Raw genomic sequence first — 27,162 nt, 5'->3', positions numbered from 1 at the left:
TTTCTACGTGCATTGAGATTGCTTATTACAGTATTAATGGTGTGAACTTTAACGGAAGACTCTATTAAACATTCATCATGTCCTGGCACAGCAGTATTATTTCGGAAGGGGTTAAGAGCAGAGATAGATAGTCAAGAAAAACGAATTACCTTCGATATGTTTTCGAGAGGACCGGGCGCCGAAACTGTTCGGATGCAGGCCATCACGCTTGAAGAGACGCGCCTTTCCAAAAAGAGATTCCAATTGTTGATGAAGCCGACATCCTTCTTCTTGCAGAAACCCTGTAGCCAGTTGTTCAACCCTAGCAGACGACTGTAGTACTCGTTGGATCGTCTGGAGAGGTAGTGGACCGAAGCGAAGATCTTTGCCGATGGGGTCCTCTCCTTCGTGTCTCTAATCAGAGCTGCGAAGTCAGCCTTCAGGATTTCTGATTGTCGGTGCCTTATATCGTTTACGCCGGCATGCAAGGCGATTGATCCAACTGCCCTCTCCTTGTGTTTCTCGTAGACTGCTGGCGCGCTTTCATTACATCTCGGACACGAGCACCGGGAAAACAAGAAACAAACGATTTTGCATTAGGGCATGCGACATTAAGGTTTCTAACGATGGAATCACCTACCACTAATACATCACCAGGTGCTGAAGGCGAAATGGGGACGCGTAGAGGGTCAAACCGGTTCCGAGATAAAATGCTCGCCTGTGCCGATGGAGGTGCTCTGGCCTTGAACCCCCGCCTGCATAGCTGAAATCCACCGAGGTCAGCAGCGGCGCCGCTCCTACGAGGCGGGGTGAGGTCGGCTGGGGGGTTGATGTTTCGCCGGTTCCAGATGGCAAGGACGGTTTATCCAACAGCCGGGCCTTCAGATTTCTCAGGTATTTCCGTCGGGACAGGAGTTTCTGAATCTTTTCATCAAGTGCTTGGAGTTCCTCAATTACGATTTCAACGCGAGTTACCCCACTGTCGGCCATTTTCTACTTCGTGCCCTAGGAGAAATGAGAGAGAGAGAGAGAGAGAGAGAGAGAGAGAGGTTAGACAGGTAGCCCAGGCTGGCTTTGGAGCGTTTGCTTGCTTTGCAGTTTACAGATCCAGTTCAGTGTTTAGGCGTCGAGGGGCCAGGACTGAAATTCACCCACAATCAACACAAATCTGCTGCACCATTGATCTGCCTCAACTTTCTTTCCACGAAAAACAGCATGAGGCTCATATTGAAGTGTGTATTATAAATCAATTACCAAAGCAATGCTTTAATATAGTAAAAAGTATTTTATTTTCACTTAGCAAAAAAAAAAGCAGATGGTTATTACTACACGTAGTGTGACCATGTTTCAAGGTAAAAGATAACACTTTGCTTTACCATTAAAAAATTTTTTACAAATCGTAACAGAATATATAGATTTATGTATATAAAAAAATCTACAACATGAACTTCTAACATACATTACAAACCAACGAGTTTAAACAGTTGGCATAAACCTTTCAAACTTGTAACTTTAAATAGATAAAATACTTGTACAAAGTAGTATTACCAAAATGTAATGATTTGCACATTTCATTAGGGTTCAGGGCTTTGGGTTGAGGGCTGGTCAAACACCCCTCATGCAGAACACTTTCACAAAGCTTACCATGAAGCACTGCGTCAAAAAAGGAAATGGACGCGACTTTTCATTTTTAAAAGGGAATTACTTTTGCAGCACTGGAAGGTGCACCTTGTCTGGTGCTTTGTACAGAATGGAAAAAAATGGACAAAAATCTGATTTCCCATCATACACTTTGCACTGCATATATTAACAGAAAAAAAGTGCACTCTTAGGATTAAAGATGCAGTTCTCTAGTCAAACATAACAGTAATCAAGGTGTAGTAAGGGCTCCATTTTGAACAGTCCGATACATGAGCAGAATTCCATACCTAAAAAAAAGAGAAATTTCATGCTTGGAAAAAAGGAAAATGATTTTTATTCCACATCCTTGCCTGCCATTGTTGGATGACTCAATACAAAGGGATTGGTAATTAAATCACATGTTTCATCTCAAATAAAGGTGTGGTGAAGGAAAAAATAAAATCAGCCGTCTGAAACAAGTAGGCAAGAATGACAGAATCGGGGTTGAGGCGGAGTCTGCAAAAATCTCCAAAACGTGTCTTCCTTGGTCCAGTCTGCTCAATGCTTGTCTGCATGAAGTTCTTTAAAATGAGCAGAGCAGGGATGTTGACAGCGGCCCTGTTTGCTGTTATGGGCGGCGGGGGGGAGGATTGGGTGTATCAATGTATACAATGGACTGAGCAAGCATGCAGACTAGTGCCAGTTTTCTGCCTGGTTACTCTTGTGCCTCTTTGCCAGACATCCTATAGATTTCTGTTGGACCATCTACATGAGTGATGGTAGTGGTTAGCTGTATATCCTCCCCACTGTTCACTCCAAGATCTCCTACACAGGAACAAAGAAAAAGAGAGGAAAACATTTAAACTTGCCAAAAAAAAAAAAAAAACCACACACAAAAGAAAACTGCAGTACCTACGGGAGATTCTCAGGATAAATGGCAAACAAGTCAACGGTACACAGACTTTCACCAGGCCTGGACTCTTAACTACTGAACCACAGTGTGGAATGAAACCGTTAGTCTATGATAAAAACTTCACTATATAGCATTCTCTCAATCTCTCTCACTCATTTAAAACGGATGGCCAAAAAAAAAAAAAACCAAAAAACCTGAAAACTAACACTGCAGAAATAATGGAAAATTACTTTTGCCTATACACTAATATACACAAAATTTGATGCAAGTCACGTATTTAGCCTCTGTTGATACTTCGGAAGTTAGAAAAAGAAAAACAAGTCATTATAAGTTAACTTGTGTTCTCAAAACCGGTTTAATTTAGGGTTATGGAGAGACAGGAGGCTGTCTTGACAACTTTGGGCCCAAGGCAGTGCCGCCAGAATAGGCTCGGGCCCAATGCAGCCTCTCTATTGGATTATATAGGGTTGAGAATCATTTGTTAGTTGTCATCTGTTTAGTGTTAACACTAGAATTACCAAAGCCTACGAAAAGACTTGTAAACCCGGCCCACCTGAAACCTGTTCACACCTCTGTCGGCGTCTTTTGTTTTGTAAATGTGTCGATAAGCGCAAGCAGCCTACTATCCCATCCTCCCACCGCCAGAGAAATGGAAAAACCAGCTCTCCCAGCTCAAACCTTGTTTATCAGGGAATGACGTAGTACCTAGAGTGTACAGTGTAAATAATATACCGTTATTTGGAACATATGCATTTCACGTGTGTTCCAGGTCTACAAAGATCTGTGTAGCATGACAGAAAAGTTGAACATATACCTAAAACAAACTTTTTTCATATTTGATTACCTATGACAAAATTTTGACATGAAGTGTGTAATGTGTGAAGACTGAAGTCCAAATATCAAATAAGCACTTTCACAAAAGATACAAGTATGAAAAAACAAATGTGCTTTTATTCAAGACTATAACCAAAGAAAAAGAAGTCCAGTTAGTGTACTTCGTTGTCACAACCGCTTTGGCAGTACAGCGGTAATAACTGCTGACTGATAATCAACAGGTCGTGGGTTTGAGCCTTGCCACGTCACAAAATAAACGTTTTTAGTAGTGAGCTGTTCTTATTGTTACTCTTATACAATAAAAACATACATTTGAATTGTGAATGGATTTAAGGTGGGCTGGGTTTACGAGTTTTTTCGTAGGCTTTGGTAATTCTAGTGTTAAGTGATGAACTTTTATCTGGCAAATCCTATTCACATGTCTGTACTCCTACAACTTCATGACCACCTCTGCAAGAGCAACAGGTCCCTTTACTACAAAGGGCTCAATGCCCCAGCATGCACCTGACCTGATCTCTGAACAAAAGAGTTTCCTACAAAATTTTAAAGCAGGACTTTTACAGCCTTTTCTCATTCCCCCAAACAACAGATCTCACCTTGGACATAAACATACTGCTAGTGACACAAACACCATGACTAGGTGAAAGTCCTATACTATGTCACTTTTGCCAAATTAAAAACTTTGCTGAAATTCAGTACCGGGTTATGTCTGGCCAATAATGTATTAAAAAAAATCAATTAATAAGATGAGTAAAATAAAAATAAAGCAATCTAAAAGTTGCCTCACCATTTGATTGTTCATCCCCATAGCGTTTATGTGAAGGTGCATAAAGAAACATGATGGCAAACACATACAAGTTCCACATTCCATATATACCAGTGAAAAAGGCACTGTTCACCTGTACAGTGTGTTCACCCCAATGCCAAGGACCTTCACTGACCTGCAACACAAAGCAATTAGATGAAAATTTTAGCATCCACCTTAATAAATGGAGAATGTGTGTATCTGTCTGTGCGTTTGTCCAGTTGCTATGTCTGTCATTCCAAAAGATGACGTATCACAAGCATTTGTAGTAATAAATTTATACTAGATAGATAGATAGAAATAGATACTTTATTAATCCCAAGGGGAAATTCACATTCTAAGAAACTGACATTTTTCACCATCACAGCCAGTTCGTCGATCTTATTTGGTAGTGAGTTTACATTTCCCAGGATCACAGAAGGCACCGACTGTTTATAACGCCATTTTCTCTCAAGTTGTCTCGATTTAATCTTATTTTTTATCCTTGCGCCGGCTCGGCTGCCCCAATATCGTCTTCTTACCCTGTCAGGTAAATAAGGAACCACACCGGCATAAGCATTTCTTCTCAGTGCTTTAAGCCGACTACTTGAATAGGCGATTCTCGGAGTGTAACAATCCATGTCAAATAGTAAAATAGTAAAAATGTGTAAAAAGTGTCCAGGGAGCAATTCCACATAAAAGAAAGTGGTAGAAGTGATCAGTGAAATAGAGAAAAATAGAGATAAAAAGGTAAAAAGATAAAGTCGTATACGGAGCTGCTTGAAAGGCTGCCACTCGGATGCGGCGCCGGAAATGATTTGACACACTACATGTGTTACAAAGTTCCAATAGATGCACTGCAAACGTTAACACCAAGGTCTATGCTTATTCGTCGATTTCAATCCATCTTGGATGGGTAGCACAGCTAGTCTAAACATAAAACACCATAATATCACAGCAGCCACAGCTTTATTAATCTTGAAGCATAAATAAACCTAAGACATACATTTTACACCAATTTATCCCCTAAGTCATTAGGAAAGTATTGCTGTAATATAGAAATAAATGGACAGATGACTGGTAAATTCTCATCCAAGGTCTCTCTCTTACATAAGAAACTGCAAAGTGCCACAAAAACTTCATTTTATCATGTTTTATTATTACAGATGTTGGATCTCATTGGCTGAACTGGGCACTGTTAGGGCTGCCTTCTGGAGATAAAACACAAATTTCTTACTACGGCAGGAGTCAAAATGGTTTTGCTATTTTACTACTTGTGCCAGTCCATGAGAAAACATCATCCCTAACTGCCAAAGTCTAGTGCTACTGCATGCCATATAAAACTCTCAGCTTTAGCCACTTAAGGCCTTTAGAGACTTTTTAAGGTAGCTGGAAATAAAACCTGAGAGGTTTAAAATAACTACTTTCTTCTACACTGTTAAGTTTTCAGGTGAGGTGGTACAAGTCAGAAAATAAATTTGGGAGGTAGAAATGTTAACTTGGGACAGTGGTTTGTCATGTAGTCAAGAACAGTGGGGATTAACCACTTATGCATGAGACATCGGCATATTTCAAAGATGTTGGTGTACAATGGAATAAACCCACAACTCAATCAAAAAACAATAATGGTACTTTTACATACCCAAAGTTGTCTTTTCAAATCAATCACAAGCTTCTATGTTGTCTGCTCTTTCATTATTAAAATGTGTGATTTGCACATGTATACCCCAAGGCGAGCAGTGCTCACAGCTGATTAGCCTCCTTTTATCAAATATCCCACCTTTGTTGATCTGCATACAGCGAAAGGCTCATTACCACTGGATAGCTGAGCTTCAGAGCATTCTAATGATGTGCTGTATAGTTGTGTGCAATCGGTCATTTGTACTACAGGTCACATCTGTATGTAAAACAACAAAAATAATACCTATGTAACAACTCCGGATAAAAAGCCTTGCAAAGCTGGGTCGATCCCTTTGGTGGTGTCACAGGGATAAAGAAGTGGGGTTTGGGACGTTCAACACCATGAACAAGCCTCATTCTCACAAGCTGGCAGTAGCCTCCTGTTGCTCAAAAGTGCCAGAGAAACACTGGTTTAGTTGTATGCGTCTATATGACTAGCTCTGTGCAGATTGCTACCAACAAAAGCACTATCCCCACCCCTGTAAGCTGGAATGAAAAATGAAATGCAAGAAAAAAGTAACAACAACAAAAAAGAAATGTACTGGATTACAGCAGGGTATAATGTGTCTAGTGCAGCTCAAAAAAACCCAATCTGTTTTACAAAATATAATGTCTCTCTAGTAGTAGTGTCTAGTAGTAACCTACTTTCTTTCAAGGACTGGCATAAAAATTTTGCAAGGTTTGGAGGAGTACATAATTACATGTATATAATTACAAATGGTGTACCTGTTTGAGAGTGAAAATATTGTATGTATACAGTCATATGAAAAAGTTTGGGAACCCCTCTCAGCCAGCATTATAATTTACTCTACTTTCAACAGGGGGGGGGGAAAAAAAAAAAAAGTGGTATGTCTTTCATTTCCTAGGAACATCTGAGTACTGGGTGTTTTCTGAACAAAGATTTTTAGTGAAGCAGCATTTAGTTGTATGGAATTAAATCAAATGTGAAAAACTGGCGGTGCACAAATGTTGGTCCCCTTGTAATTTTGCTGATTTGAATGCATGTAACTGCTCAATACTGATTACTTGTATCGCCAAATTGGTTGGATTAGCTCGTTAAGCCTTGAACGTCATAGACAGGTGTGTCCAATGATGAGAAAAGGTATTTAAGGAGGTCAATTGCAAGTTGTGCCTCCCTTTGACTCTCCTCTGAAGAGTGACAGCATGGGATCCTCAAAGCAACTCTCAAAAGATCTGAAAACAAAAGATTGTTCAGTATCAGGGTTTAGGGGAAGGCTACAAAAAGCTCTCTCAGAGGTTTAAACTGTCAGTTTCAACTGTAAGGAATGTAATCAGGAAATGGAAGGCCACAGGCACAGTTGCTGTTAAACCCAGCAGGTCTGGCAGGCCAAGAAAAAATATAGGAGCGGTATATGTGCAGGATTGTGAGAATGGTTACAGACAACGCGCAGATCACATCCAAAGACCTGCAAGAACATCTTGCTGCAGATGGTGTATTTGTACATCGTTCTACAATTCAGCGCAATTTGCACAAACATCTGTATGGCAGGGTGATAAGAAAAAAAGCCCTTTCTGCACGCACACCCTAAACAGAGTCACTTGTTGTATTCAAATGCTCATTTAGACAAGCCAGATTCATTTTGGAGCAAAGTGCTTTGGACTGATGAGACAAAAATTGAGCTATTTGGTCACAAAAAAAAAAGCGCTTGCATGGTGGAAGAAGAACAACGCATTCCAAGAAAAATACCTGCTACCTACTGTCAAATTTGGTGGAGGTTCCATCATGTTGTGGGATTATGTGGTTAGTTCAGGGACGGGGGCCCTTGTTAAAGTCGAGGGTCAGATGAATTCAACCCATTAACAAATTCTTCAGGATAATGTTCAAGCATCAGTCACAAAGTTGAAGTTACACAGGGGTTGGATATTCCAACAAGACAATGACCCAAAACACAGTTCGAAATCACATTCAATCAGAGGGAGACCACCAATGTTCTGGAATGGCTGTCACAGTCCTCTGACTTGAATACCATCGAAAATCTATGGGATGATTTGAAGCAGGCTGTCCATGCTATGCAGCCATCACATTTAACTGAACTGGAGAGATTTTGTATGGAAGAATGGTCAAAAATACCTCCTTCCAGAATCCAGACACTCCTCAAAGGCTATAGGAGGCGTCTAGAGGCGGTTATATTTGCAAAAAGAGGCCCAACCAAGCATTGATGTAAAATCTCTGTTGGGGAGCACAAATTTATGCACTTGTCTAATTTTGTGATGATGCATATTGCATATTTTCTGTTAATCCAGTAAACTTAATGTCACTGCTGAAATACTACTGTTTCCATAAGGCATGCGAGATATTAAAAGGAAGTTGCTACTTTGAAAGCTCAGACAATGATAAACAAAAATACAAAAAAATTAAGAGGGGTTCCCTAACTTTTTCATATGACTGTATGTACATCTTTTTCTAAAAAAATAAAAGTCTATAATTTGAACTATAATACTGGTTTTGAGAAGTTAATTGCAAAAAACGAAATGTTTTCAAGAAGGGCAACATCTTGTGCCAACAGTAGTACTTTGAAATGCTAAAGGATGACACACAAAAGAAACTTGACTCCAAGTTTTGTGCATCATAAACGGTCTTGGTTATGTACTGTAAAATTCAGTTTTCTGGAGAAAAATCACTAACACGTACATTTATTTTATTTGGTTTATGCTAGTGTAAACAAAGGTTTTTAATCCTATAAATAAATACTTTCATTTAAAAATTGAAAGTGTACTTGATGATCCTCTTGAGCCAATTACAGCTCTTTTTTTACAATAAAGGAGTAATCGCCATTTATTTTTGGATATGTAAATTAGGTCTAATAATGCCTAAATCCCATAGTGCATAACAGGTTGAAGAGGGTTATGCCTAGCCATTGATGCAAGACTACGGAGACAAAATATTCTTACTGGGATTACATCCCTCTTGTATTCTGGAAATAAAAACTGAAGATTTTGGCTGTGCATTCCGGGTTAGGCAGGGCACAAAGAGGTACCACGACTGTTTGTGTTGGCTGGCTTAACAAAGGAATAAATACACACCTGGCTGATAATGAAGAAAATGACAGTCAAAGCTGCACAAGCCAAAGTGACCAACATCAGAAACTTGAACCGAAAAATCAGACCCTGAAATAGAAATATTTGTTTAATAGTACACTTGATTAGAAAGGACTATTCACCAAAATGTTCAATAAGCCTAGACAAATTCCTGTCTATTACAACACAACATATGCACTTACAGTATGCAACATAAATGTCATCAATGTATGTTGGATATGATGATACTGCCTTTGATGGAGAACACACACACATATACATGTGGAGCACTCTACCAAGAAAAACGAGCATGTTATCACTTGAAAGATCAAACCTTTTCTGCTTTACTTTGAGCAAAATGAATATGTAGTAGTAGTATGGTCAAAGTAAAGAGTTGTATGCTCACTCCAGTACCAAACATTTCATAAAGTGAATGTGGCTTTAGCATGCATGAACAGGGTGCAGTTAACGCCCAATTCTGGACAGTAAATACAGTACTATTTTCACATTAGAGAAGTAATTATCAAATTGTTTATTTAGCAACTTGTTCCAATCTATGGCATATTGTATGCCTAACTGGCAACAGACAGGCCAGGAAGAATGGGTACAAAGAAGCTGGCAAAACATTCATTAAATTCACATTAAGGTACTAGATGGCATTGGAGAAGCCCAAAATTCTTCCAGCAATCAAAATCTTTTTTTCCTGGTCCAGGATAAGAAAGTTGTGTCATTTCAGAAATAACAGTAGTAGGTAAAAGCCAACACATCAGAGCTGTCCTAAACAGGGACAACTCTGTCACAAGCTTAGTCTCACACTCAAATTCAGAATGCCATTCACACTAAAAGCATCATTCTAGGCTGTAAGACGACGTGCACTAGAGGGGAAAAAAAAGAAAAAAAAAATGGGAGAAAATGTTAACTCCTAGAAGGCACGGAAAACCAGATGCTGGAATCTGAACCTGCATGGAAGTGCTGTAAGCTAGTAAAGCTATGGCGAGGTCATCCTGTGTAGATGTGTTTACTTAAAATAAAACGAATCACTTGTATATGGTAATGGGGGATAGAGAGAGAACCAACATGGGTTTAATAGATTGAAAAATTAAGATACTTGCCTCATAATGAAGACGTCTGGCCTTAGACATTGCTGGAAGGGAGCTTTTTTTTCCACTGATGTTCCTAAATACTTGGAACACCATAAAGCAAAGAAACAAAAAGTACAAGCACGCACAGATACCTGCAACAATAATGAAAGCCATCTGTATAGGAAATAAAAATCAAGGAATCCTAAATTTTAGGTTGAATTTGTGTTTTGACAAAACAGAAGTTGGTGCAGATTATCAATGGAGTGAAAAGAAATTAAATATTGCATTATAAAAATGTCCACAAGACGCAACTCAAGGAAAAAAAAAAAAAAACAAGATTTTCATTCACATCATCCGACATGTTATATGAGGAAAACACCCAGCAGTAAAACAAAAGAAACCTTTTTTTTTTTTGAGAAATTCATGGAGAAAATTAGTTCACTTTTAAACCATGTGGATACACTCCTTAATGAAATGGTGCAGAAAAATAGGCACTAAAACATAGAAACCTTTTTGGACTTTGAAGCTTGTTGGCACAATTCAGATGAGCATAACAAGTACTAGGTCTATAACAGCAAGAAGGCTCTTCAAGATGGTAAACAAGTACTAAGTCTTAATGAAGAAGGACTGGAATTCCTGATGATTATTTTGATTCTTCACCAAGAAAAATTCTGGGAAGTCTACTTGCAGAGTCAAAAATAAGAAACACCTGTTCTTCTATGAAACAAGGTCTTGTTTTAATTTATTCACTTGAACACTGAATGTTTTTGCTTTTCCTTTGTTGCTTGGTTTATGCTCACAGTGCAAAGTAGCTCACTGTGCCTTAAATTGCTATCAGTGAAGAGAGCAAATGACAGAGAAAGCCTGGGAAATTAACGCCATTAGAAATATTTAATGTTTGCCTTCACTGTTAAAGAAACTGGCGTTACTTCTGTCTATTAATTTATTTATATATAACTCCATGCAAAAGGTTACTCCCATGGCTAAAATTACATATTAACATTTTAGGTAAAAATAGTAACTTTAAAAGCAAACTAAAACAACTGCATTTTTATGAAATGTAAAGTTAAATTTACTGGATGAACTGAAAAACAAAAAATAAATATAGCATTTGCAAATGTATGGGCACCTTAAGTAACTACTTAGTAATGCCCTTTGGGTGGAAGAAAAACATTTTTTCCCTGGGGTATTAGAACTATATAGTTAAAAAATTCTTCCATAAAATGTTTATTTAAACATTTAACACTGGAAAAAGTATTACAGTAAAAGTAGATATCCTGGAATTCTGTTGTTCTGTCACGTCTACTGGTTACAGAAGCACCAAATGCCTTCAGTATTGGGCTCCAATGAGACCCAGCTTATTTATTAAAATGCATCTGCTTTTGATCCCAAGTGATTGTTTTAGACCTCGAAGCTAGCAGGTTGGGTGATGTGGAGCACAGCATTGTCACTTCCATTAAAGCCAATTTTAATGCTTTGAAGAAAAGAGTATCACATTTCTATCGAGCTCAGGTAAAGAGGACTACTTCACAAAATTACATTGTAAGAACACCTTGATATACCAGGACTGGCATTCAGCATATTGAATTAAATTACTTTGAACTTCCTAAATCCTATGTGGAGCTATTTCATAGAAGGGAAAAAGATCAGCAGTACATTTTCTTTTCTTCATTCAAAAGAACCTTACATCAGTTGTTTAATAAATATAAAGGCTAAGATTGACCTCGGAGGGGTGGGGAAGTCTTTTATCCAAATGGAACATAGAATCTCAAGAAATACACACCAAGCAGTAGACTTTTATTCAAAAGAAGGAGTAACAGTTATACTCCTACTCCAGCAAAAAAGAATGTGTGTGTGTGTGTGTGTGTATTATATCTATATCTATATCTATATCTATATCTATCTATATATATATCTATCTATCTATATCTATCTATCTATATATAGCCAAATTGGCCGTTATATCTATCTATATATCTATCTATATATATATATAGCCAAATATATATATATATATATATATATATATATATATATATATATATATATATAGAAATTGGCTATCTATATATATCTATATATCTATATATCTATATATCTATATATCTATATATCTATATATCTATATATCTATATATCTATATATCTATATATAGCCAAATTGGCCGTAATAATTCTAAAAGTTTAATTTTGCAATCAAATAACTTAAAACATCAGTTTCAGAAGACAGAGAATTTGAGCGCTGAAAAGAAAATAATCTTTGAAAAGGAACAGCTGAACTGCTAGAAGCAGCACACTGGAACTCTCCTTGGGGAACACATGTGCTAATTAAAATTTTTGGCCTTTTCCCAGTTCATTATTAGCAGGGGATTTGCCAGTTCCTGTCAAAAACTCAAAGAAAATCAAGAGGAAGATGCTGCACAGTCAATTATCTTTTATTTAATGAGTGAAAATTTTTAGATTTGAAACTATTCATTCAGCCTACAAATACTCCATAGTACTCATCAAGGTTGCTAGTCAAATGCAAAGTTCAACATTAAAACGTTAATTGTTAAAGAACTTTGTAATTTGCACTTTACCTCCAAGAACAAATGTAGAATTGCTTTCTGTGGAAAGCACAAAGCCAAACATCTACTGAAAAAAAAAACTCAAAATGTAATTTACAAATCTAAGTTGTAAGGTACACAAGAGATACAGAAATCTCCAAGGGATTAATTTAAATGAGCTGTCAGCATAGAAGAAATGTAAATTTGAGAAAAGGATACAGCTAGCTCAGTGCCAACATCTGATGCCCAGATGCTGTAGAAAGGATTTGTTAGCTGCACTCCCCTGTGGAAAGATTAAAATTTGTGTGAAATTTCAAAGCACAGCAGCACATTTCATCAAAACCAAAAGCGTACAAATGCAAAGTGGAATCTATTGGGAGGGAGGATGAGTCGAGAAATGTAAAATTACCCAGAAGCAATGCACAAACAGGTTTATAATAAGAATCTTCATTAACATTCAGTCGATCCTTTTTTAACCTGTTCATTCTATTAAAGACAGCATAGAGCAACAGCCAGAATTGTGTATGGGGTATGGACCATCTTGTAAACAGACATCAATACATCACATTGCACAATCACACCTGGCAAAGCATCTGGGAACATCTTTGGAATGTGTGAGGAAACCCAAAGGGGGGTGGGGTGGGGGAACAAAAACCCACAAAGTCCACATCTGCAATTACCAGGCCAGACCATCACAACTTAGTCTTATTAACTACTGTAACCTCCTATCATACTTTTAAATGTATTCATTTAATATTACTTATAAATTATTCCTCATATGTATAGCCTCTGAGGGTTTCGTTGTTGAAGTCTGTGCTGGCAAATTCAGGCACTATATAGGCACCAGCAATGAATGGAGTGCCAGTCCTACACAGGCCATGCACATCCAGCTGTTTTCTCAACAGTTTTTAAGTAACAAAGGATGCCTATGCTATTCTTCACAACTGGGAGTGCAACACAAGGAAAAAATAAATAAAAACACAACTTAAACATGCAAGAAGCTCACCAGACCATCTCAACCAGATTACTTTATTATCAACTAATAAACACAAATAAGATATCCATTATAAGGGTGTATGAAAATATATAAAAATGGCAGCAATTACTAATTTAGCTATGAAATACAATTAGTTCATTTAAACTTTCAGAAAATTATAGCTAAATTAAAATTATGAGATTGGCCGTTTTTTAACAGGAGCACAATCCAAGAACTGGGTGGGGTTAAATGTCCATATTTCATGGGATGTACCTCCTATCAGATACTGAGAAGGACATTCAGCATTACTGGAAACAGTTAGTGATAAAGTTGATGTACCAAAAATGAGCTGATAACAGCCTGTGCTTTTCATGGGCCTTCAAGTAGTGCAGGAATTTAGTGAACACTTACAAAAATGACTACAGTAATCCCTCCTCGATCGTGGGGGTTGCGTTCCAGAACCCCCTGCGATAGGTGAAAATCCGCGAAGTAGAAACCATATGTTTGTATGGTTATTTTTATATATTTTAAGCCCTTATAAACTCTCCCACCCTGTTAACATTATTAGAGCCCACTAGACATGAAATAACACCCTTTAGCCAAATGTTTAAACTGTGCTCCATGACAAGACAGAGATGACAGTTCTTTCTCACAATTAAAAGAATGCAAACAGATCTTATCTTCAAAAGAGCGCCGTCAGGAGCAGAGAATGTCAGAGAGAGCGCTCGCTAAGAAAAGCAAACAATCAGAAAATCAATACGTGCTTTTAAGTATACAGAAGCACCGCGATAAAGCGGCATTTTGTAGAGGAGCCTCCGTGTCCTCTGTGCAAAGAGCCCCTCTGCTCACACCCCCTCCGTCAGGCAGAGAGAGTGAGAAGCAAACAATCTCAAGCACCGCGCGGGAAGCACATCTTATATCATTGAGGAGTTTTAGTTAATATGCAATACATGCTCTGATTGGGTAGCTTCTAAGCCATCCGCCAATAGCGTCCCTTGTATGAAATCAACTGGGCAATCAAACTGAGGAAGCATGTAACCAAAATTAAAAGACCCATTGTCCGCAGAAAGCGCAACCAGCTTAAAATCCATGATATATATTTAGATGTGCTTACATTTAAAATCCGCGATAGAGTGAAGCCGCGAAAGTCGAAGCGCGATATAGCGAAGGATTACTGTAATCACTTTCACATTAGAATGTTACTACCTTTAAGTTTTGTGCCTTGCGAGGACACTCCAATAGCTTTTGAAGAGCTTGTTAATACTATAAATCTCATTTCCCATTTCCTTTTGTGATACAATGTAATATATATCAGTCTATCATGGTCTTAAAAGTAGTTCATATGTGATTTCCTTGCACTGTAATTGTGTGTAATATGACACTAATGCTTTTACAAAGACACTGCTTAGAGTGCTGTGCAATCAGAAGCACCACAAAAAAACATAACATAAAAAAGTCAAGTAAATAAACAAATCTCCAACAGTAGTGGGGATTTAGAGCTGTGCATCTTTGTCACCTTATATAGAATACTTTGATGCACCCAGTCATGCATAAGGTAGCTATGCATGGTCATCAGGCCATTGAGAGAGAGAGGGAAAAAAAAAAACACAACTCATCTTTGGCTATTCCTCTCTGGCCACGTGACTAATAAACCAACACTATCGCAATGCAAAAATTCTGCATTTTGAATGTAATCCTTGCAACATTTTTCAGGTAATTATTTCATTTTGTTTAAAGGCTAACTTTGAATCCGCTGGGGGTGTTCCCTTAAATTTTAACAACCTCTTTGCACCAGAAAAAATAAATTTAAACTCCTATGGAATTAAAAAGGATAATTAAATTTGAACCTACCTTTCACACATGTCAAAAATGAAGAGACAGAAGGAGCCAAAGACAATTGGCCCAACTTGTTTCCAGTATACAGAAAATCTATTCCTTTCCGTTTGATCCTTTAAGAAACAAGAAAACTAAATTATTCCCCCCCTCAACTATCCTGATACTACTCACTATTATGCATGAAATATATGGATAATATTCAATTTATACAACTTCCCCTTCATAAAGAATTTTTCTTCTTTTTTGAAGATAAAAAAAGACAACTGGCAGTTAGCAAGTGTGAACAGTGCCCATTTCTGAACCCATTTAACAGTTTTTTTTGTTTTCTTTTTAAACATAGATGCAAGCCATTTAGAAACTAGCATACATGGGTCAAGCTCATCTTTCCATCCATCTATAAAATAAGATGCAATCTTCACATGGCGAAGATGGTGCAAGTCTGCCCAAACTGAAATTGAGTCTTTCAGATACATCCCAGCCTTCTCACAGACAAAATATGAGCAGAAAAACAGAACAAAATAAATAAATAAATAAAAAGATGTAACTTGCTTTTTATTCACTCACACCATCTATTATGGCAATGGTAATGAATCTTTAAAGAAATTCTTTTTTGCGAGTAAATTAATTTAAAAAAAATAAAACTAAAACAATACACTTGCCTAAAATCAATCACAACAAAACGTACTGTTACAGAGACACCCTGCCATCCTCAATATTATATTGTAATATAAATAAACAAGTAAATAAATAAAATAACCTACAGCACTCACTATTTTGATGCATGATTATTGCTTTTCTTTATTCGGGAACACCACAATGCATCTTTATTACATATGCTTCAACAGCATCTCCCCACCACTACTGCAAGTACTTTAGTGAGCTGCATGTCATCTACCACCTTTTAACACACACACACACACACACACACACACACACACACACACACACACACACATATATATATACATACACACACACAAAAATACACATACAGTGGAACCTTGGGTCACAACCATAATTCATTACAAAACTCTGGTCACAAACCGATTTGGTCGTGACCCGAAGTAATTTCCCCCATAGGACTGTATGTAAATACAATTAATCCGTTCCAGACTGTACGAACTGTATGTAAATATACTGTATTTTTTCTTTAAGGATTTTTAGGCACAAAAATAGTTAATTATACCTTAGAATGCACAGGGAGACAGCAAACTAAATGTAAAAACATTGAATAACACTGAGACAAAACACCCAGGCTCCCTGCTCAGCTCCTCGTTTGTTCGCAGCTGCAAGCAAGCCTGCGCTCTCTCTCACTCTCCTGCACCAGCTTTCTCCTCCTGCTTCCTGCAACCTCCCGTTCTTTCCTGTTCTCTTTTTTTCCCCCCTTTAGCCCACTCACACTTCTATTTATGATGAGGACCGGTAGCCGTGGCATTCAGCAGCCCCTAAAAAAAAAAATTACAGATGCGGACCGCTTCTCACCTGTACACTTAGGTGAGAAACACCCACATCACGAACTCCTCAGGAACCGCTTTGGCCACACACCACCACGCCCCCCTCACTAAGTGTGGTGATTATTTATTAAAACTGGCCTTTTTGACGGGAGCTGTGGACCCGCTATACCACAGGAGGAAGCTGGGTTGAGAGGAGGTTACAGTTTTGAGGGAGAGTCCCTCTGTGTCATGCACCGAGAACAATGCACAGTACAGGGAGAGACTGAACATGCACGGAAATGGCTTGTTTGTCACCCGAGTATGTGGTCGTGAACAGATGCAAAAGTTTGGCAAACTTTGGTCGCAACACGATTTGTACGTGTTCAGAGACGTATGTATGTTTTATTTTAATCTCTCTCTCTCTCGATGCCCAGGAGGACCAGAGGAGGGCTTGTGCCTCCTCCAGACCGCGAGGGGGCGTCCCTCCTGGTTATGTTGGGGGCCCTCAGGTAAAGGGCTTGGAAGCCCAGCCCTGTAGGGACCCGTGGCCACCGCCAGGCGGCGCCCCAGTGCCTGAATATCCCTGGTGTGGCGGAAGGGTAAGGGAGGAATGCTGGGAAGCAGCTGGAGCCCATCCGGGGTCCTATTTAAGGGGGCCGCCTCCCTCCAGTCATTGACAAGAGTCGGGTAGAAGAGTGGCAACGTCTGGAGGAGGCGGTCGGAAAAAGAGAGAAAGAGTGAAAGAAGAGAAAGAAAAAGAAAGAGAAGGCATTGGATTGGCCTGGACTGATGGGTATTGGTGGTTGGTGAGCAGAATTGTACAGAAGAACGGAAAATAAACCTGTGTGTGGGTGACATTAACGTGTCTGCCTGTCTGTCTGTGTCCGGGGGCGAGGTTCATAATATTATTTATATATCTCTCTATATATCTATATCTATATATCTATATCTATATAATGTGTGTCTTTGTTTGGTGTTATTTATCCATTTGTTACAAATTACAGGTTATATAGCATTTTACAAAAATTTTCAGGGGATTCAACCCAAATACAACCCATTATTATAAAGTGGTCGAGTCAGTCTTTTACTTACAATTTTATACTGTGTGTATAATAAGGCAGAAGCAATGGTATGTTAAAATCTCAAAGGGTGGTTGGACAGCAACAAATGCATCACCCCAAAACAGCCGTGTTAAATTTCATGAAGTTTTACATGCATATGCTGACAGAATTTAAAAGAGAGAGTAAATTTTTTAGGCCTTGTAAAATGTTCCATCAAGAGGTAGGACAAAACCAAAGCCTTAGCACCAAAATGGTTTCAGCCGATATAAACAGATTTGGCATACTGTTTAGGTTTGGCCCTTCTTATAGTCAAGGCTATGTTTCACATCAATGGTACAATGGAAAATGGCACAGGGTATGTGTCATAGACAGACAGACAGACATACATAGAGCAGATAAACTGATAGGTAGTGCAGACAACAGACAGGTCACATGCATTTCATCCAGCAATGACAAATGCTGAACATTTAAAAAACAAAACAAATATTGGTAACCCATTTTACAATGCACCCGGACAAGGCCTGGTACTTTGGCTAGTTCTAAATATGTCTCCTAGGCACACAGTCACATGCATCAATACCAACCATTAAATGCTCTCCACAGAAGATGATCCAAAAGGACAGCAGCATAGCATAGAATATTCCTTGTCGAATATCCCCAAAGAGAAGCATCCAGGTCCAATTGAAGCCAATAGAAAACCACTCCACTGGAATGTTGATAAATGTCATTGAAAGGCCAAGTGCAAAGATCACTCTGGAAATTCCAAGACCACAAGATGGGTGGGAAAAAATAAAAACACAAATTTAAGCATTTTTGAAATGCCCCAGCCAGGAATGAGAGAGACTGTAGAAAATAACTTTTCCATACCACCCAACAACCAAACCTCTGTCATGAACACATCCACAAAAGTGGACTGTATGAGTGAGGAGGACTGAATGAGATGAACTGAACTGTTGTGAATGTTCAATTTGGCTAGCCATTCATTAAATGAAATTACTATAGTATTTGTCAACAAGACCACTGTAGTCAACCTATAAAAATTAGACTCAAGAGAGGATTCCCACTCCCCCACCCCCTCGTATTCCTCAGTCTAAATTCAACTAAGAAAGTACATGAACTCCTCCATAAATCATGGTTATATTGCCAGAGCTAATGATGCACCACTGTGGTAGACCCCTAAAATATGAGAATTCATACAGAAATCTTGTCCTTGGCAGGTGCAAGTAAGCCTTACAAGAGTTTGACGCACTTCTGGTGGTGCAGGTATTGTCCCAGTTACCAGTGATGGGGGATTTTATGCTTTTATCATTCATTTATGACCTTTATTACTTTCAAAGACTTTTTCAAATATTTAAAATCATAAGTAAATCTGAAACTGGAATGTCATGAAGTGAAACTACACAATCACTAACTTAACAGCAACAATACTGGCTTAAGTGTATAATAAAAACCAAAAGGTGCACAATTCTCTACTCCTCCAACTATGATGTAATTTCATAGTTGCCCAGAGCAGCAGTGATCAATTTTGCTGGTCTCTTTTATTAAATCTTGAGTGGCTAAAATGGATACAGAGCAAATGAATTATACATACACACACATTATATACAGTGTGTATATATACATATACTGTACATGCACACAAAAGAAAAATGCTGTATTATAAAAGTTTAACACTAGAATCCCTGAAGCCTACGAAAAAACTTAATCCCAGCCCACCTTAAATCCCTTTGCACCTCTCCGTCAGCGTCTTTTGTTTTGATAATATGTTAATCCAATCCCCCCCACCGCCAGAGCTCATCTTGGGTAAAAAGTTCTCCTAGCTCAAGTCTTCTTTATCTGCATGTGAGGTTCTTGAGTTGCACAGGGTAAATAATATTGTTATTTGGAACACATGCATTTCATGTCTACAACGATCTGGGTAAGTGTAGGATGACAGGAGATGCGTGAAACGCAAGAAATGTTGAACAAATACGTAAAATAGAAACTTTTTTTATGTTATAGTACTAATGACAAAATTTTGACATGGAGTGTATAATGTGTGAAGACTGAAGTCCAAATATCAAATAAATAAACACTTTCACAAAAGGTACACATAACGCAAGCGGTTATTTTTTTCAACAATTTTTGTGACAATGCGGGTTCTGCTCCATGCTCCCATCTGGCTTCTGGGGAACTCTCGAACCAGACACGGTCGGTAATGTCACCAATGAGCTGGACAGTGAGACACAACTAAGCAAGGGAATGGTGCAAAAAAGTGCAAAAGTGCTTTTATTAAAAGCCAACCAAAAACAGTGTCCAAATAAATAGTGCAGTGTTACAAACAGTCATTAAAATTAATAATCCATTAAAAGCAAATGAAATTGTGGATGTTAAATCCATAAAAACAAGGTTAAACAATGGCTGGAAGCAGTCTTTTAAAACAAAGCCCAGTGCCGCCTTCTACTGGCGACTTCCCTGCTTCTCCCATCCAGGCTATGCACCAGGGGAAAAATCACCCTACCTGCAGCTGACCTTTCTTCTCCCTTGGCTGGTCTGGTGGCCTCCTGATCCCTAGCTTCATTCAGCCATCCGTCAGCCTGAAACTTGGCTTCCTAAAATGGCCAGGACGCTCACACTGGGGTTTCACTCCAAATCTCCGACTCCCGCTGCCTTTGCTGCAGCCAGCCAACCTTCCCCCGGTCACTCCTGCTCCACACAAGCGCTCAGCAGGAGCAACCACTACCCCCCCAGGTGCCAAACAAACGTCCTGCTAGGGCTCGCCTCTCCCAGCTACCTGCAAACATCCGCAAATCTGTGCTCGCCTGCTTGCTCTCTCTCGCACACACTGGCTCCCTCGCTTCCAGCTGCCTTCTTCCTTAACACTAGAATTACCAGAGCCAACAAAAAAAAAAAACAAACACCACCTGTAAATCTGGCCCACCTTAAATCCCTTTGCACCTATCCACCAGCGTCTTTTGTCTTCAAAATGCGTGGATAAGCCCAAGCAGCCTACTATACCAACTGCCTCAGAACAGGCAAGAAGTTCTCCCAGTTTCCGCTTTGAATGATTATCTGGGAGTGAGCTACCCAGAATTGTCAGGGGAAATAATTTAATGTGTGTTTTGTGTCTACAACAATCTATGTAAACACATTGTTAAAACAAACATTTTTCATGTTTTAGTAATAAACAACAAAATGTAAACATGAACTGTAAAATGTGTGAAGGCTGATGGCCAAATATCAAATAAACACTTTCACAAAAGGTACAAGTACAATATGCCAGCTTCTGTGGTGCTGTGGTTAGGACTGCCGACGTATAATCCAGAGGTCGCGAGTTCGAAACCAGCTCCCCCGCAAATTTACTGTTTTGAGTAGTGAGCTACTCATTGTTAATATTATACAACAAAAACATTTGATTTGTGTCTGTAACAGCCGCTGTAAATTTATAGTACTTTTAAAAGTTGCCTTTTTTTTCACTTTTATTCTCTCAGTCACTATCATGATACAACACCCACTCCCCGCCCCAGATCTGATGCGGTTACTTTTTATCTGAAACTGAGAATAACTGTAGATGAGAGTGGTGTTTTGAGACAATGGAACTGGAAATTGATCGGGTGGGATAAAAGCGGACACACAAACGCTGGTGAATCTGCCTTCTTCGTATCTCACCGTCACTTGATTTCTTGTTTTATTGAGTGTTCCTGCTTACGCTGAATTAGTATGCACCTTATGGTCCATGATGTCAAAGCCACACTGACCAAAAAAAAAAAACCAGACACATAGGTATACAGTATATAGTATTTGGAATAACTCATTTTATGACCTGTATAATACATTTTGGAAAACAGTGTGGCACGGATGCAACATTATTCATATCATTTATATTCATTTGCACGCCTTCTTGCGGTTGTAATCAGTGACTGCGTTCCCCCCCGATCTTGCCAGTGTCCACTTTTGGGTGCATGGGGTGTTTCTTTTGTACTCCAGGACATGCAGAGGAAAGAATAGTACAGAGAGTTCAGTTCAGTGGTATATTCAATCATCAGATTCAAATGTTAAACAGTTCCCATACACCCAAGGACTGTCCTTTCTACCTGTTGCAAGGTACACACTTCTCTCTGTTCCGAGCGACAATGATTCTTACTAGGGTCATGAATCCGGTAATCAAGGGAAATATTGTACTTTGACTCCCTTGAATTGTAACTATGAAATGCAGTCTCTCAGCTACATTCAAAAGCGTTAAAAATACAAAAAACATTAAAGGAGGAAAAAAAAATCTGCACTGTTTCTGGAAACTAATCACTATCTCATGGTGTAGTGCGAACTATTGAATTATGCATCAATTATGCAATGAGACTTTAAAAAGGGTATAATTGACATTTATGGCTTTGCAGCTTTTAAAAAGTGTGGTATATAAAAGCCTTTACTCAGACAGGAAGAACAAAAATGTAGGTCCTAGAAGAGTAAGATACACTATGGGAAACACAGACAATGTCAGCAGATGGAAATTTATTTGAATAACTTGGCAGTCTAATTTTGAAATGGAATTCAGCTCATTAGTCTATTTAAAACAAAAACCACCAGCAAAAGCTGCAGTCAAAAAGCCATATTTTTATGTCTCATTTACATTTTGGCTCTCTCCTTCAGGTATTTTTTTTCTTTAAGATATCTGTGCCCAAATAAGAGATGTGACACTCATCCTCTTGAATTATGATATACTCCAGTGTTAAGACCAAAACAATTCAAATTGTAACAATTCAAAACTGGAGCTTGCAGCTATTATGTTGTTTTTACTGTTTCCTCCTCAAACATGTCTCATGACTGTGAAACCCCAGGTAATGGAATTGGCACCATGCTACAACTTTGGGCTCTTGTAGCTCATGCGCCAAATGTATTGATGGTAAGAACAGAGAGGCACAGACACAAAATTACAAAAGTGAAGAAAAACAATTATTCTTTATTTACAAGTGCTACAAACAAAAATGGTAAAAAAAAAAAAAAAAAATTCCAAATCAAAATGTGGTGTGCTTAAATAAAAACCCAGTCCTAACAACACCTATATATACACACACAGCAAAAACGATACAAAAGTCAACAAAAAGCAAATATTTACAAAAATACCGTCCTTTCCTCCTATGCCACTCAAAAATCAGGAAAGGAAAACAAAAACAATGAGATCTTATTCAAACAGAAGAAGAAATATTTTCTTCCTCCCTTCCACCACACAATAATCAAGCAGAAACTACATACAAAAACAAATATCCTTCCTAACCCACAGTTGAATGATCAGGAAAAAGAAATCAAATTTACATTAAAGAAAAAAAAAAAAAACACAAATATACATGGGTTTTAACTCACGCTCACCACTCCACCTTAACTCTGTGTTGGTTCTGAAGGTTAGATGGACACCCAATCCAGTCAAAAGATGACCTCTAGTGTCCACTCCTCTATTTTATATGTCAAAGGTGGAATGTTGCACCCAACCCCCCTCTACACACTCTCGTTCCCCAATCAGTGAGCACGCAGCAACGCCACTCACCCTGTGCTGCCCCTTCTCCAGAGACTCTATTTTACAGAGGTAATTGCCGGCACACATTTTTTAAGGAAGTACCTCTAATTCTCTTGCTTGCCACTGCACTCTCTCTGCTAAATAGTACAGGCAATTTTAAACTTTTGCTCGAGACTCTGCTACACAACTTTAACATTGCCCCCTTTCCCACTTCCAACAGTGGCAAACAGGTGGTAGACCTCCCAGGTACCAATGTTTTTTTTGTTTTTTTTTTTTTAAATTCTCACAACACTAAATAAATCAGGCATACATGCCGTGGCCACACAGAACCTGAACCACTGAGAAGCTGCATCTCTTTTGGAGATGCAACACACCTCGTCCTCCTCCTCACTCAAGGTAGGTGTGTCTCATTTTTTCCCATAGCTATTTAAAAAAGAAAAAACACAAGTAAGGAAATAAATAGCTATACTCTATGTTGTGACAAGAGTGTCACTTTTGTTGTGTGCTGCACCACACACCTGAGCTGTTAAAATTCAAGGTAAGACTGCTAGGAAAAAAACTATCCAGTTTACTGAGCTTTCTCCTCGAACAGTATTAACCTAGAAACAGCCAAAAACCTAAGGAACCCTATCAAACTCCCCATCTTAGGTTCCTCCCCACACCATGCCCACATATGGAACCAGAGGACATCCCATCTCCCTGGTTATTCCAATACAAGTTGTAGGAGAGTTAAAGCCAATCCTGGTGTCGATGGGAGCAAGATACATTAAAACCTTTGTTAGGGTCTGATTCCTAAAAGCCAGAAGACAAACCCTTTCTGAAAAAGTGACAAACAATCTCCTTTATGAAACGGAGAGCTCTCTTACTGACACTATATTGGGGCGTGATCAATGCATTTGCACCCACTCTAGATTAAAAGGAGCCGTAGGTGGTTACATTGGAGAGAGAGAGAGAGAGAGAGAGACACACAGGCAGGTTTTGGGAGTATGAGCCAGCATGATGGAAGGAAGGCAGAGCGATCAGTGGCACTGCAAGGGATCAAGAGGAATTTCAGAAGAAGCAGTACTAGGCTGTTGGCAAAAGAAACAAAAGAAGTCAAACTAGGAGGAAAGTCAGCATTGTGGCAGGATGGAGGACAAGAGCTACTGCAGAATGGATCGTAAAGGGAAAGTAACGCAGACGTGAATATAGAAGAATGCACAGTGTCTTGTGGTTTTAATAAAGGGATCCAGATTGTTTTTATGTTCAGTTTTAACCTATTTGTTGGAAGATTTATTGTTGATTTAACTTCCACCATGAACAGTTTTTATTGGGATTATTTATGTACAGTATTTGTTTGAAGGAGGACTGAACTACACTTTACTTTTTAAACACTTGAATAATAAGAGCACCAAGTACTTTTTGCACTGTGTCCTCATTAACTGGCTCATGCTGAACCGGTCTACCAAAAGTCCTATTTTCAAGGAAGTATGGCAGCTGCGGCCATCCCAGACAATTACAGGGTCTATCCTGCTAGTGTCTCTTTTGCTATCTGACATGGAGGTTTTATATAGGTATTAACTCTGCCAACGTATTGTCAACCAGGCACCCTATAATATGCACAGAGAAATGTGTATATAAAAACAAACACACTGAATGAGTAAATATTTACATAGCTGTGCCAGAAACTGTGAACAAATGTTTCTAAATCATAGTATATTTAAGAAAAAAATTAAAAATAAAAGCAAAGCTTTTACTAAAAACAGCAATTTGACATTCTAGTCCATCTACCATGATGGAATTTCAAGGATGCTGCCACTGCCATCAGGGCATTTAAGTCTTAAATTGTTCCCATATGTTAGCCATACAATGCCATGTCCTACAAAGTTGTATTTTCTGGAAAGAATTCCAAAACCCCATAGATCCCACATTTGTCTCCTGCTGTGTTGTCATTTTTAATTTCTAATGACGTGAGTAGTACCAATGTCAAACTTTCATTACAATTTACTTGTTCAATTATTCAGATAGTTGCAACAAAATTTTTTCCAAAACATTTAATTTACATAAAAAAAAAAAAAATCCAACATTCATGTTGAACTACTGTGGTCATGTTGCGACTACTGCTTAAAATGTATTATTTTTCAAAATGGTTTTGTTGAATTTCTTAGCACTTGCTATAAAACATTCATTTCCAGTTCAAGAAATTTATATAGACAAATTAAATTCGGTAGTACAATAGCCAAAAAATCCTACTTTTAAGAAATTGGAACCAAAAGGAAGATGACGATTTTAGGAAGGAACAGATGGGAATACCCACAGTACAACTCACTTTTCAAGAAGGACAGGTGGTCGAGTCATCAGAGTAATTCGCCTCCAATACCAGATCATAATGATGAGGATGCTGGGAGTAAGAAAAGTTTTCATAGCAAACCACACTTTTGTAAAGCCGCCATTCTGATGAATACTCTATTTGGGGTGGGGGATTAAGAGAAAGAGAAATTAGAATAGATTTTTTCCTTCTTCCACAAACTAAGAAAGGTTTTAAGATACCTGGTTTGTAAGTAGAACAAGGTAATTACATATGCAAGAATTTATTGAAGAATTGTTTTTACCACTTTTCATTCTAAACACCTCTTCTCAAGCTGAACAAAGTGCTTCAAAAATCTTGCAATTTACTCGTATACACAGGAAAGTGGACCAGGAGGGAGATATGAAACCTTAGCAGGTAAGCCTCCTAACTTGCTAAGAGCATCTAAAATCAATTTTTTTTAAATTTGACTGCGCAAAACAAAAATGTTGTCTTTATTAAAATGATAAAATGAAAAATGATTGTTTGGCAACTACTGTACTCGTACTGTAATTTTAAATTTATCCTAATCTGTTTAAGGTGGTTTTATGCAAATAAAGAAACTAAGTTAAACACAAAACACAAAGTTTAAAAAAGTTTGCTACATGCCTTTTACTGACATTAACATGATTTAAGGAGCAGAGGAAAAGCTACAGAACTCGTCACAGGGGGACATGCCAAGATCCAATAAGATTTACTGACTGGTAGCTATGAATCTCACCAGGCATGAATGTCTGCCCTGTGATACATCAATCCTGAATGGAGAATTTGTTCCTGCCTTGCACCTATTGCTGACAGGACAGACACCAGCTCTCCATGACCCCAAAGTGGATGAATGGGAGAAGCTCTCCAGGTACCATGCAAAGAGATCATGAGGGCAGTAATATCTACAGTAAAATATGTTTTTAAATCTGAATGGACAAGGAGTCTAAAATGTATGCACTGAAAATGAACACAAATACAATCTTCTCACCTCTTGTACATAAAACAATAAACCGAATAATTCCCTTGTCAGTATAAGCACAGGTATAAGTCTCAAAGAGCATGCCTCCAACCAAAAGGATCCAATTAGATACAGCAACTGCTCAAGCCTCCTTTCTTGCTCTACTGATTCCCTGATGAAGTGTAGCGGTTTCAGTCACTAATTCAACTTGTGCACAATCCACAATAGCTTAAAATACACAAATTCCAACTGTGCACCATTGATAAACTACAATGTTATACTGTCAAAATGAAGACAGCACAATGGTTATTATACATGCCACAACTCTTTACAAATATCCAGCTGCAGGTGCTCACACCACCAGTATGGCCACATTACAGGCTATACAGGAGGTGTAATGGGAGAAACCAGTCTTCCTACTGGCCAGGCAGGTAACAAGATGTTCAATATCTCCATCTACTGTTTCTAAAGCCACCACAACAGATCATAGCAGCACTGTTTAACTTGCACAATGACCAAATGGCCTTCCTGAGCCATGGTTTGGATATGTGATTGGAGGCAGCTAGAAATTAATTCCAACAGGACAGCACAGCCCATATTCTGTTATATGGAGACATCTCCA

At 38.5% G+C, this 27,162-nt stretch overlaps 1 protein-coding gene across 2 annotated transcripts in view; it reads right to left on the bottom strand.

Annotated features, from left to right (window-relative positions):
- Positions 1-1,274: 1,274 nt before the first annotated feature.
- Positions 1,275-27,162, bottom strand: part of wls (Wnt ligand secretion mediator) — a 64,348-nt gene continuing 38,460 nt past the window's right edge. The window contains exons 5-12 of one of the 2 annotated variants that reach the window (XM_039734548.1): positions 25,580-25,716; positions 18,368-18,536; positions 15,305-15,402; positions 12,697-12,760; positions 9,962-10,105; positions 8,856-8,939; positions 4,134-4,287; positions 1,275-2,424 (exon numbers count right to left, since the gene is read on the bottom strand). In XM_039734548.1, the coding sequence (XP_039590482.1) occupies positions 2,315-2,424; positions 4,134-4,287; positions 8,856-8,939; positions 9,962-10,105; positions 12,697-12,760; positions 15,305-15,402; positions 18,368-18,536; positions 25,580-25,716 (960 nt within the window). In that variant the 3' untranslated portion in view covers positions 1,275-2,314. The remainder of the gene's footprint in view (positions 2,425-4,133; positions 4,288-8,855; positions 8,940-9,961; positions 10,106-12,696; positions 12,761-15,304; positions 15,403-18,367; positions 18,537-25,579; positions 25,717-27,162) is intronic. The other variant, XM_039734549.1, reaches the window with a different exon arrangement.

The sequence above is a fragment of the Polypterus senegalus genome, chromosome 14 (assembly GCF_016835505.1).
Source record: "Polypterus senegalus isolate Bchr_013 chromosome 14, ASM1683550v1, whole genome shotgun sequence".
Classification (NCBI taxonomy): Eukaryota; Metazoa; Chordata; class Cladistia; order Polypteriformes; family Polypteridae; genus Polypterus; species Polypterus senegalus.
The sequence above is the reverse complement of the archived record's forward strand: the minus strand, read 5'-3'. Positions and strand labels throughout refer to the sequence as shown.